Source organism: Pristiophorus japonicus, chromosome 18 (assembly GCF_044704955.1).
Source record: "Pristiophorus japonicus isolate sPriJap1 chromosome 18, sPriJap1.hap1, whole genome shotgun sequence".
In the NCBI taxonomy this organism is placed as follows: domain Eukaryota; kingdom Metazoa; phylum Chordata; class Chondrichthyes; family Pristiophoridae; genus Pristiophorus; species Pristiophorus japonicus.
Window position 1 is genome coordinate 42,138,391 of NC_091994.1, and position 13,745 is coordinate 42,152,135.

Here is a 13,745-nt window from a genome sequence, read left to right on the forward strand (position 1 = left end):
CTTGTGATCTGTCTCCCTCTTTTTGATCACACATTCCACTCTGAATGTTTTTCCAACGTCGACAGTTTGAGAACAGTTCATATCATAAGCTTGATATGGTTGGAATGGCTGGTGTAATATTGTGTCCTGTAACCCTCCAGTACAACCTGCTGTCATTCTTACATTATTGTCCCTGTATTTTTCACATTTTAAACTTCCTGGGAAGTTTTAGTTTTGATGGGAATGGGGGAAGAAACAGCCAGTGGTGAAGGAATTAAATGTATTTTCCTCCTGATTTTTGATTAATTCAGTTCCATAAACACGTGTGTTTGTTGACTGGGTCTCCCAGACTTGATTCCTGGTTGTTGTTATTTTGCATACTTTTCTGTTTCATTTTTAATTTTCCTCTTTTAAACATTTTTAAATACTTGCCATTCCTTTCAGTATCTTTTTGAATACACCTCTCTGTCTCGCTCTGTCTTGCTCCCTCCCTCCCGGTCTCGGGCTCTCGCTCTCGGGCTCTCTTTCCTGCCCGCCTTCTCGCACTCCTCCCTGTACCTCCACTGTCACTCGAAACATTAACCTGACCGTTGTCTCTTGTGATAGTATCAGGCCTGCTGTGCATTTCCAGTGTTTTCAGCTTCTATTTCAATTTTCATTTTTTCCCCTCGTGTTACAAAAAAAATTCTATAGTTAAACCAAGTTTCTGTGTTGTCCTTCAAACAATGTAAACTTTGTTTAAATTACAGGTACATTGATAACATATGCAATAACCCTAGTGAAGAGAAATACAAAAAAATCAAGTTGCAAAATAAAGTCTTCCAGGTAAAAGTGGCAATTAATTTTCTTCTTTCTGTCACAAAACCACTTGGTTTGGAGCGCTATCTTCAGCCCAGTGGTGAATTGTGATGCGTCATGTCCAAGGCCAATAGTTTCTGGTTTTCGTGGAAGAATGGATGAATCGAAATACAATCTCAAAAACACTGAGAAATCCTGAACCTCATTTAATAAGAATGGAATATGATCTGATTCAGTCACAGTAAATTAGTGACTATTCAAGATCCATTTCCAAAGGCAAGCAGTGTCACAGTTAACAGGAGCACTTATCCTGGAGACAAAATGTGCAATTACTTTTTTAATTTCTTGAATAATGTACTGAAGGTGATGGATGTTAGTGCTGGGAGTGAACACTCTCCATTTTAGGCACCAAACACTTCCACCTCAGGTACAGCATGGTTCGATGTGGAGTAAAGCTCCCTCTACTCCACGTCCCAAATCCTGTAGGTCATTTCCCCCTCTCGCCCTCACCCCACTGCACCAGAATGACATTTTTCCAGTTCCGAAACCAGCCTTGCTGCGGCCTCCCTGAATGAGATCCCCAATTTGGTATGGAACCAGAATCTGTTTAGTGCTGTAGTCCTGTGCACATTAGCAACTGTATCGAGACTGCCCAAAGCCATTTCACCAAAGACCCTGGCAGACACACAAGGCCTGAAATGTGAAGTGTGGTGTCAGTGGGACATGTTACCAAGAAATGCAGAAACTTGGCATTACAGGCAGATGTGAATGACAAATGTTTGAATCCAAAGGATGCCTTAATCTCAACCTCCGAATAAAAGCTCCTCTTATGCCAGAATGAATGGTCCTGTTTCCCACTTTAGCTGTCACAAAGTACAAATGAGAGCCAATTAAATCCACTCGTCACATCCTCTCCTGGAAATCTAGTGTCACCATTACAGCACCCAACTACCTCTTGAATGACTCCAGCATTGTTCCATTTCCCTACCAGGAAGACCATTCCAGGTTTTTAATTACTGAGTGAAGTGCATCATGACATCAGTCTTTTAAATTTTAGACCTGCATTCCCCTTTGCCCTGCAGTTATTTAACTTGGACTAGAGCTCTGGATTAATCTTTTCTATTCCAGCTTATATCTAATAAGGTTCCCCCTCATCCCCCTCCTTTCAATCCTGAAGAGTGCTGGTTTAATCTCACAACTCAGTCCTCCGACACTAGAGATCAGTCTCTGCACCACCTCTCGAGCTTGGCGTCTTGGTGACTAGAATTGAAGCTAGTACCTATAGGATGGGCCATGCCGGCCTCTCACTGACCGATCACAATGGCTCAACATTGTATTAGTTTTGTTAATTGCTGCTCCATATGCCTGGATATGTTGAGAGTTGAGTCTACTGTCACTGTCATAATCTTTTTTAGTTTCTTGCTGAGTTAGCTCACCACCATTTATTGCATATATGGACTCTCTGGGATTACCAAATTGTGATTGATTTGTCGACTTAACCTTTCTATAAGTTTATATTATTCGTAAAGACGAAAGTGAATTATGAAATTATTAGCAGTCAAATGTTTTCAATCGGTATATTTAAAGAATTCTCTCTCCCTCCAAGGAAAGGATATCCGAACTGGAAGGAACACATGAATTTTTACAGTCGATTGGGTTTGAAAGGAAAACATTGCCTGTATCAGGACAAGGTAACCATGAATCTTCAGAAACTCTCAAATAGATTGGTCGAAGCTGCATCTAAACTGCCTTCTCCTGATCAGCCATTGTGATGACCAGATCACTACCTGTTTGTGTTTGCTGTGGTTCTGAGTGTGCAAGTAGTAACATCAGTGTCAAAGTGGATTCGTGCCTGCATTGAAAAGCGTGAACTTTAGTTGAATCACTGGGCTGACGTTTCCTTTTTTTTTCTATTCAACATTTTTAGAATGTTTTTTGCCAGCCACTCTGCCATCATCAACGAATGACCTGAAGTGCCATTGAAATGACACCTTGATGAGAAAGCTCCCCCCCTCCCCCCCATGACAATCACTGTTCCCTTCAAGGGGCCCCACGGCCCATTCAAAATACTGCGCTCCTGGCTTTTCAATGGGAAAAACCGTGAATGCGCGCTATTTTGAATGGGCCACACTGCTCCTTAAAGGGACCATGCAGCCCCAAAAAATTAATGGGAACATTGCACTCCCCTCATCCCTCCCTTTCATCAGTGAATAGCAGAGTTTCCTGGTTGGTGCCTTCAGCTTGGCTCTGGGGCTAGTCCAAAGTTGCAGCTTCCAATTACAATGAATGGAGCTGCTCTGGTGTGGTTGGCACTCCTTTCTGTTGTGTCAGCACTGCAGGGAAGCAGAAACCAACAAAGTGGGATTTCAGTGTGGTAAGAAATTGACCTTTTGTGGTGTAACTTAACAAACCTTTAGTATATTTTTATTTGTAGAAAATGAAGAGGATTTTTATGTGTTAAATGAGGCGTTTCTCACCACGTTTGAAGAGCTTAGACAATATAAGGATGAACTTTTAATTGCTGAGCCAGTTAGAGCACAATTAGATCGGCGGATCAAAGTTTATCGACCTTCACCCCAAGCAGCAAGATTTGAATTACCCAGCGACTTCTACAACCTGACTGCTGAAGAGATTAAACGCGAGCAACTGATGAGGTGAGGCCTCATACACACAAGGGGGCTGCTGGATTCAAATCTTTGGTTTAATAATTGGAGGAACTGTTGTATTTTTAAAAATTAGTTCTGTTTGGATGAAGAAGGCCCGATCTCATCCTTCCACAGAATCAACCCCAACCATATCCCCACTGCAACTGTTCACATTCACCTGAACAGCTGAACTGTGCACTTTCTCGGTACTGCACTGAAGTCAGACCAAATCCTTGTTGGTGGGGCTTGAACCCACCACCTTTTGACTCCGAGATCAGAGTGCTCCCAACCGAGCCAAGCTGGCACTCTGATAATTTTGGCAAAAAAAATGCATTATTTTGAAAAATCATTGAAAGGTTTAGGATTTGTTCTCTTTTTAGTACGTATTTCAGTTGCAGAGAACAGTGGAGAGCCTGCTATATGTACTCTAAGCTGCTTTCCCAATTGTCAGTCACAGTTTTCATGGGACGGAGCCTTGTGCGAACAATGGCCCATTTTACAACCTGCTAACACCCTGTCTGTTTGTATTTAATCTCCTTTCCTTGGTGAATAAACCATAAAGCGCTTCTTTAGTCACTTGTATTGTGCTTGTCCCCATTTCTGTGAGGGTGTTGCTGTAACCTTTGGGGACCTGATTATCCATTGTCCAGTGGGGGAGGGGGTGGTGGATTTCTACTGTTCTGCAATATATAACGGATGTGTAAAAGCTGGGCAAAGAGGTAGGTTTATCCTACGATCTCCTTCCTTAGCTCGGTGATCGTTTTTGTCTGATTACGCTCCTGTGAAGGCCCTTGGGTCTGTGAAGCGCCTTGGGTTGTTTTCTTACGGTAAAGGTGTTATATAAATGCAAGTTATTTATTATTAAGCAGTGGGGGTTGGTTTTCCATTGTTCGGCATTATAGAGCAGTGAGACCAGTTTGCATTCTTAGTCCTTCACACACTGAGTTACAGATCTTGGCCACTGGGTTCAGCTACTGCTGTGTAAGAATTGGTCAGAGTTCCTTCACTGGCATGAAAACCTCTCTGCCTTAATCCTGATATAAGCTGCTTTAGTATTGTGTTGTTGTTGCCAGCTCCTAAAACACAAGCCTTCCTGTGGCTAGCCTTAGCAAGTTTATCTTTGGCATTGTCATGAGCTGTGCAAGATGTGTGTCAGAAGTGGTGCCACATGCACAGCAATCTGACAAAAGCAAAGTTGTTTTAAGAGGTCAACTTTAAGAGTATATGTACATGAGGATGGCTATGGGGGAGCGGGCGGGCAAACTGGGAGGGAATGTTTTTTCAATTGCCTTTTTCTATGGTGATGGTGCCCCCTCTCTGCATGGACCCAGGTAGCAGAATGTGGCATTAACCGACCCTATGAATAGCAGCAGCAAAGAATCTAGTATAACTGGCAAATCTGAAGATTTTATAGAAGTTATTGATTGGCTGTTTTTCTTAAGAGTTGAATACCATTGCCAAACTCTTCCAAATTATGAATTGAGTATTTGCAGTGGTCGCTAAGAGTTTCACATGAGAGCAGGCAGCGTTGCCAAAACATGCGATTTTTGAAAGCAGTCCTAGGCCGTGCCCAAGTGGGAGCATCAAGTTAGCACTGAAGCAAAGCTGAGGGCGACTCTTTCAGTTCCACTTTAGTGTTGCGTTGGGACACTGTTTCGAGAATCGTGAGTGTTGTCAATGCTGAGCAGGTGAACAGGCTGTCCAAGATTGGGAACTAGATGTTGGGATTCATAGGTGCCAATCTGTATCTTGCCATACTGGCACAGTTTTTGCACCTCCATGGCATTGTGCTAATTTGGCTTTAAATTGTTCAAATTGTCATTTCTCTGACCATTTGTTGTACAGGTTTAATCTCCCTTATCCAGAACTCTCTTGTCTGGAACCACCCCTCGTCTGGAACCATTCCCGGCCACCGGGTGGCGCATGCCCAGAACTCCGACATGAACAAATTGAAGTTCTTCCTCGCTGCCGACTCCTGCAATCGCTGGCCTGACCCCACGATCCGTCATCCCCCCCCCCCACCCCCCCCCCCCCCCCACCCCAATGATCTCCCTGCCGCACTCCTAGCCCTAAGCTAGCCAGCCCCGATATCCCCGTGCTCAGTACCTGTACCATCCAATTTAACGTGACCACCCTTCGTCCAGAAAAATCCCTTATCCAGAACAGGCCGGGTCCCGAGGGTTCCGGATAAGGCAGGTTTAACCTGTACCATTTTTGTATAACTTTCCAAGCTAGAAATAGTTTCTCCCCTTTGACAACTAAGAGTGTGGTGTGTTCAGCAATGGCACTGAGTTCTGTACAGACTCCCAGCCCACCTGTTCTTTGCCTGCTCCTGAAGGTGTCTCCTGGGATACAGCTCAACGAGGACTGGCAGCCCTCCAGTACTTTGCCCACATTGCCATTCTGCTTACAACCACCACCAAAATCAGTAACTGTTTGTGGGACTTTGCTATATGCAAATTCACTCCCATGCTTGCCTACAAAACTGTGACTACACTTCAAAAAGTGATTCATTGGTTGTAAAGCACCTAGGGGTGTCCTGAAGACAGCAAAGGCACTGCATAAATACAACATTGTTCTTTCCATTGAGTGTTATCACAATTGAATAAAATTCTGACCTTGTCCTATCTCCAAATGTATGTAATTTCCAGCATGAGTCATTAGCTAGTGAAGGGAAGACTGGATGATACTACCACACTTGGAGTACTGTGCTCTGTTCTGGTCTCCATATTATAGAACGGGTATAGAAGGTGCAAAAATAATTTACAAGAATGAAACCAGAACTAAGAGGTTATAAATATCAGGAAAGACTCAACAAGCTGGGGTAGAGAAGGCCGAGAGGTGACCTAATAGAGGTCTTTGAAATTAAGGGTTTCGATAAGGTAAATGCAGAGAAGATGTTTCCACTTGTGGGGGAGTCTAAAACTCGGGGCCATAAATATAAGATAGTCACTAATAAATCCAGTAAGGAATTCAGGAGAAACTTCTTTATCCAGAGCGTGGTTTCAATGTGGAACTTGCTACCACATGTTCGGGCGAGCCCCGCCGCCAAGGAGGTGTTCGGACGGGCGGGCCCTGCCGCAGAGGAGGTGTTCGGACGGGCGGGCCCCGTCGCAGAGGAGGTGTTCGGACGGGCGGGCCCTGCCGCAGAGGAGGTGTTGGGGTCGGCTGGTGAGGAGGCCCCGAGGTAAGGGCAGTGGAGGAGGGGCCCGAGGTCGGGCAGTGATGGGGCCCCGAGGTGAGTGCAGTGGAGACGAGGACTGAAGTCAGGCAGTGGCAGGGCCCCGAGGTCAGCGGGTCCAGATTCCGGAACATTTTACGGATTCCGGAACTCCGGATTTTGGACGCTCAACTTGTAAAAGGATATGTTGATGAGTGAGATGAAATAAGGTGGGAGGAGGTTTGTGTGGAGCATAAACTTAGACCTGTTGTGCTGAATGGCCTGTTTCTGTGCTGTAAATACAAAGTAATTTCTTTCCCCTCCCTCCCCAAGAACATTGAGGCTATTGGCAGCATCCCAACTGTCACCTGGCCGCGAGCTTACTTGACTCAGACCCAGAATCAAACCTGGTCTTTATGCCAGTGCCAGTGTGAGTGGTGCATTATCTGTGCAGATCTTTGTTGTACATTATTAATTAAAGTAATGCAGCAATTGTGTGTGTTTTGGTAGATCAGAAGCTCTGGAAAGGACGACCAAGCTGAGAACTAAAGCCATGAGGGAGAGAGACGAGCAGAGGGAGTTGAAGAAATATAACTACACGCTCTTGCGCATCAGGTTCCCAGATGGATACATTTTACAAGGTAATCTCCTTTTGGAAATCTGAAGTCAGTCTGGCTATACTCCTATGGACTTTTAAATCCCAAGAAAGGTGGCACTTCACTAGTTTCTTAATTTATCTCATCTTCCATCCAATTCTTTTAAACCTTGGTAGTGCCCTGTATTAAAATAAGTAACTTTATATTACAAAAGATGAACAAGTGAATACCCAATAGAATTCTCACTAAATATATATGCATTATATTCTGTAGCTGCTGGAATAGAATAAAACAATAAAAGGTTACAATCTTTACACTATTCTCTTTATAGATGATATTTTAGATGCCGATCTTTTCCAACTGCTGTTCCAGCACTTTTTGTAAAGATTTCAAGTGACTCTCCTCTTCTACTAATTAATATTTCCAATCACTTTAAATGCTCTTTGGGCTTATTTTTCATTCTCCACATGTGTGAAAAGTCGACACACCTTTTTGTAAGGCACAGGTCGCAGCACTTCCCTTATCAGGATTTTAAATTTGTTTAGGCAAGGGAATTGAATGATTGTTTTTCAATGTGTTGACTTGCGCTTGATAGACTAATGCAATGGCCTGGAAATTCCGGTCGGAGGCTTCCCACGGGCAATTGCCTCCGACCGGAGAATTTTTACGAATCTACCAGGTGGTCTAGGAGGCGCCCTGGATTCCGTTGGGGAGGCCTTCTCTTCCTGTGCTGTGAAGCCCGCTCCCGTCCGGAGGGTTCTCACGCAAAAGGGGCGGTCATGTGACTGCTCAGCCAATCAGGTACATTTCCACAGCTTTTCCATTAATAGTAATGAGAACTCCATATCTACGAGTTCTCGGTGTTATTAATGGGGAAAAAAAACACACACTAATAAAAAAAAATGAAAAACAGACCTCACAAAATTAAAATTAATTGAAATGAAAGTAAATAAATGCCTTTTTTAAAAAAAACTATTTTTCCGCTGCATTGCATTTTTTTTTAAAGTTTTGTAATTCAGGTTAAAAATAAACTTGCCTTCGTGGGCAGAGTTTTTAACAATAAAATGTGTTTATTTTAATTTTATTATATTTATGTATGTTTTTAAACACTTGCGCCTGTAAAAGTAGGCTATGCACTTGCTTTTATCAAGCTCAAGAATTTTGAGGAGATTTGCTGGGCAAGATATGGGTAAATCCCGCAATCTTTCTCTTGCCAATGTCCTCGCTCTGATATGCATTGGATCTGTGTCAAGCTCCAGCTTGACAGATCGGAAAAGCTGGCTTTCAGCGCATGCGCATTGTGCGCTGAAAACCGGCTTTTCCGATGTCTTCCTGGGTCTGTAGACACTTCGTACAGACCTAGAAGGCAGGAATTTCTGAGCTAATTGTCTTTTGAATAAAGTGATGTTTATAACCCTAACCGTTTTAGGAAATGTGTGTGGCACTCTGCTGAGGCCATTGATGTCTGATAATTAAAATGGAAGTATCAGCCTTTGTTCCGCATGTAGAGCAAAGTAAATGTGAACCTCTTCCTTTTTGGTAAATTTATTAAGTGCATTCCTTCCTTCCAGGGACGTTCTACGCACGAGAGAGGGTTTTAGCTCTTCGGGAATTTATCAACGGTGTTCTGGAAAACGACTGGATTCCATTTGAACTGGTGGCCCCTGGAGGACAGAAACTGAAGGATGAATCTGCAATGTTTATTGAAGTGGGATTGGTAAACTGCTTTACAATTTCCCTATTGTATTTTGTTTCTCCCTTTTCCCTGAAGTCCGAAGTGATGGGTGCGGGTGTCTCCTTTGGCCTCTGGTGTTGCCTATTGAAAACAATTAGTCACGAGGTGCTCTGGGTGATCTGTTCCTCCCCCACCTTTTACACTGAGGAACCATCTGGCCTTTCGGGTGTAGCAAGATGTTCAAATTTGCTGTCTTCGGCATCAGGGAGGGGGTTGGAGTCTTAGTCATTTGTTACCATTTTGTTATCTATTTCGGCATTTTCCTATCCAGTGGCACAATTGCCAACATCTACTAGGTTGGTGCACGTGCTCGAGTTCCTTGGGCACAAAGCCGATGGTGAGCATAGCAAAGATGAAATGAAAAAGAACTGTGAACGCTAGCTAACGTTTCAAGTAATGACCTTTTATCAGAACTGCTTTCCAGTTTCCACTCCTAACCCTTTCTTTTCTCTGTACAGATGCACATGTGAATTTCTATATCCTTTTGTTTTTATTCATGATTGCCTGATATGTGTACAAGTGTAGGAAGTGGTGGAGGTATTATCCAGTTAAAAGTAGTCTTCAAGACCAGTGTCCCATTTTAAACTTGCAGCATCGACCTTTGCTCTGTTGTTTTCAGGTTCCTGCTGCGTTGCTGACCTTGACGTGGGATGCAGAGATTCTATCAGATCTAGAGGCTGCAGGACAAAGTCATGCCAGCATGCTAAAACCAGAACTGCTGTCTAACGTCCAAACACTTGTTTAAGTAAAAATGGACTTTGAATGCTCAGTTGAATATTGTATGTAAATTTATTTTATATAATATAAATGGACTCGTGTTAATACTGTATCAGAGAGGAGGGGAGAAATCAATAATTTTTCTGGAGCCATTTGAAGTAACCTGATTTGAGGCAGGCCAGTTGCAGTACATTGCTGTATTTATACACCATGCTACGCAGCAGTTAGATGCAGTTTCCTAGATACCAGGTTCTCACTCTTGGCCTGGCCCATTTAAGGGGTTACTTCCCAAAGGCAGAAGAACTGAATGAGTCTGAACCCAGGCTGCACAGTGTAACCCCAGTTAGCAGTGAGTGATGTTGAAATGGGCCAACTCTTAGTTGAGAGATTCTGCATGTCAACAGTTTAAACTAATGAGTGGAAGAGTGTACTTTCCAAAAATAAATGGACCTTCTGGTTACAGAGAAGGCAGCATGCAAAGATTTGAGACCACTGATTAGTACCATCGGTTTAAACTTAGTTTTGAGCAGGATTTGGTCTTGGTGTTTATTTAACCATATGTTATTCACCAAGAATGTGCTGAGTTTAGTATTCCAGTACCAGGTACTGCTGTTGAGTCGGTTGAATGTTCTTCACTGCCTCTTTACCCATTGACCTCCATCTCTGGGTTCAGATGATTATTTGTGATATGGTCTAAACCCCATGAAGGAATTATAGCTGATACTTGCTGAGGTCTGTTCTATGATAAACAAAAGTCTGCTTTGAACTGCCACAAGTTATTCTTTGTACCTTGTCTTATAGTTTCAGAAAAGAATCAGATCGTGCAAAAAATTACCTGTGTGATTCAGTTACATCAAATTAAATTAGCATTGGCAGTGGTGACGTCACGAGGGTGGGACCGTTGCAGGAAAAGGTGGGCTGCAGGTAGCCCCATGTGTTTTCCCTGTGTGCAGGTCTGCGGGCCTGCAGTAAAAATCGGAGCAGTTTAATAACAGCATGTTGTATGCCAGCTCAAGTGAAAGCATGCATGAGCCATTGAGTGAAGCCAGAGGAAGGTTACGTTTACACAGCAACCTCTTGGCATTGATGCAAAGTGTTCCCCTTTGGAGTTGGGTTGGGCACTACTCGTTCACCTGCTGGCTGGCCTGCTATGTATTCCTAGCATTTCCTGCTCTAGTCTGGGTTGCAGAATTCAAACCATCTTTGGGTGTTATTTTGAGGGTGAATTGTGATGCTGTAATTTCTGATTCTTAATGTCTAGGTTTGCCCTGTGAACCATTTCACTCCCCTTCTGTTTCTTTTGCACTGTTTGAGGTAAGCCTGCCTCGATACAGTATTAATTTGTACACCTTCCTCTACAATATTGCTTAATTAGCAACAAATTCACTAATTATTTGGCTAGCAATGCACTTAACATTTAAGTAATTTATTATGTAAATGAGATTTCTAATGAGGTGTTTTTGACTAATTTTAATAAATGATAGTGTATAGTTGAACATGTGAGGAAAAAGAGCAAGTATTTTAACAAGACGGGGTCCAGGTATCCTCCAGGTGTGGTCGAATGTCAGGGCTTACTCCTGACTTAGTTGGTAAATGGCATTAAAATATTTGCACTTATATGGCACCTAATCATGCGGAGACATTTCAAGGCACGTGTCAGTTGGATTGCTTTTTGAAGTATGCTGCCTCTTGCGTCAGCATTAAACTGAGGCCCTGTTTGTCTGCTCCCACAGCACTAATTATTCGAAGAGGAGCAGGGGTCATTCTCTGTCCTGGTCAACATTTATCCTTCACCAAAAACAGATGAATTGGTCATTGCTGTTTATGGGACTTTGCTGTCCTATAAATGGGTTCCTGCATTTACCTACAAAATAGTGACAATACCGCTAAAGTAATCCATCGACTGTAAAGCGCCTAAGGATGTGAAAGGTGCAATATAAATGTAAGTTTGTTCTTCATAACACTTGGCATTGCAAACTGATGTGATTCAATTTTGTTTTACAAAAAAGAAAAATAACGTTGTAAATGTGGTTCTACTTTATTTATAAAATTGCTAGATCTGAATTGTTTAAAATACAAAATTGTAAGCTTCTCTTCTGGATCTCCACCCCACCATTTCCAGTTGGAGAACAAAATTCTAAAAGTGTGATTTTAACAGTGCCGTTTACAGTAATTTGGCATTGGTGTCTAAATACTGATTATTTGCATGTCAATTTACTGAATGTTTGGTTATACACATGGCCTGCCCATAATTTACCAAACATATCTTGAGCAGCTTTGAGTTTCTTTGGTCAGCTGGCCATGCTTGGAGTGTTTTAATTGCTTCGGCTGCATACCATACCTTACTGTTACTGGAACTGGTAATAGAGCGGGGAACCAGCATCCATCTGTACATTGAATGCATGCTGAGCTGTCACACTTTCAAGGGAGATGTGAAGCAAATACTGACCAGTTGCACTTTCTAGAATTCTTACTGTGATGGAGTTCAATGCAGGCTGACAATTACATAATACACACAAACAAAAGGGAAATCTTACTCAGTAACCATGTTTCTACACTGAGCTCCCATGATTGCTGCATATCTATTCAGAATGGTCTTGTGTTCAAAACTAAACCAAACAGAGATTAGATTAAAGCACTGAACTTTGATTACAGAACCCATCCTATATATTTTTCAAGGCAGTTACATATGTTTGTCAATCATTACTTAAAAAAAAAAATTCAGCTTTGGTTCCAGTCAAGTTTCCTCACGTTTCAAACTTGCAAAGAGCCATGGTCACTTCTTGTAGAAATGGATCCATATTGCCAAAGGCCTTGTAGTATTTCATTTTGAGTTGAGATCCAAAAGCAGTACTTTCCATTTAGTTTCTCCTCTTCCTTCCTCAGTGCTGACTCTACCTGGGGTACAGTTCAACGGGTGGAAGCTTAGACAGTGATTATGGGCAGGGTTTTACCAACTTTGGAGTAACACTGTGTTTCGTGGCCACTATTCATTTTGTTGTTTTCTCTTAGGACTGATTTTATTTTCTGTCTTAGCCGGGCCCCTGAGGCTAATTATTGTAACCCTTCAGCCAGGTCATCTGTTTATGGTTGTTACCAAAAACTACTATTGAACTGAACAGTAACTTTTCTTTAAAAAAATGTTGTAAAGCTGAAAATTATATTACAAAATTGCTGTTAATGTATATTAATGACTTGCTCTGCGCCAAAAAGTGGAAAACTTTTGATGTGCTGTAAATGCAAAAGTTATTAAAACGAGGGCATTTTTATTCCTAGGGAGGAAAGAGTTATTTGTCGGTTTCCAATCTTGTTAATGATGCAGTGACAGAAATCATTGCATAACTTTCAATGACTGTACTTGAATTATTATGGCACTTGTACTTCAATAAAATTGTGCTGTGGAAAAATATCTTGCTTTACAGGAGCAAGTTAAGCGTCCAGCACCCTCTTTCTCTTTCTCTCTTCCCCCCCCCCCCCCCCCCCAAACCCCCCAGTCACTTGCTTGATATAATTAACTGATTTATCAAGATAAAACATTAAACAGCTAAGAATGAAGTTAACTGCTGGTTGATTTTGGAGGTATTGAGTAATGCACTAAAACGTTATACATTGTGATTCTGTGCAATATTGCTTTAGTTTTCATACAGTACTCATGAGTAATAAACTAATTACACTCAGCAATTCAATTGTGTCTCTAATATTTTAACATTAGTGGGTTAACTGCATCCTACAGCTGCATGTAATCTGGTCTTTTGCATTCCACACAGTTTGATTATTTGAAGTTTATCTTATGCTTAAATAAAAGGAGACTACAAATGTACGAAAGCAGAATTAGCTAAAGTGCACTGGGGAAAATAGATTAAAGTATGAGATGGTTGATGAGCAGTGGCAGACATTTAAGGAGATATTTCATAACTTGCAACAAAAATCTATCCCAATGAGAAGGAAAGACTGAGAAGGGATAACTATATGTGGCTAACTAAGGAAATAAGGGATGGTATCAAATTGAAAACAAGGGCATACAATGTTGCCAAGTCGAGTGGGAGACCAGAGGATTGGGAAATTTTTAAAAGCCAGCAAAGAACGACTAAAAAAAGATAAAGGGAAGGTAGATT

At 42.0% G+C, this 13,745-nt stretch overlaps 1 protein-coding gene across 3 annotated transcripts in view; it reads left to right on the forward strand.

Annotated features, from left to right (window-relative positions):
- Window positions 1-13,305, forward strand: part of ubxn6 (UBX domain protein 6) — a 35,093-nt gene extending 21,788 nt beyond the window's left edge. The window contains exons 6-12 of one of the 3 annotated variants that reach the window (XR_011587599.1): window positions 729-804; window positions 2,384-2,468; window positions 3,212-3,431; window positions 7,093-7,223; window positions 8,750-8,895; window positions 9,533-10,944; window positions 11,364-13,305. Coding sequence is in view for 2 of the 3 variants with exons in the window: in XM_070859920.1 (XP_070716021.1) it covers window positions 729-804; window positions 2,384-2,468; window positions 3,212-3,431; window positions 7,093-7,223; window positions 8,750-8,895; window positions 9,533-9,658 (784 nt within the window). In the remaining variant the exon portion in view is untranslated. Of the gene's footprint in view, window positions 1-728; window positions 805-2,383; window positions 2,469-3,211; window positions 3,432-7,092; window positions 7,224-8,749; window positions 8,896-9,532 lie in introns of all 3 variants that reach the window. The other 2 variants (XM_070859920.1, XM_070859919.1) reach the window with 2 other exon arrangements.
- Window positions 13,306-13,745: the final 440 nt, after the last annotated feature.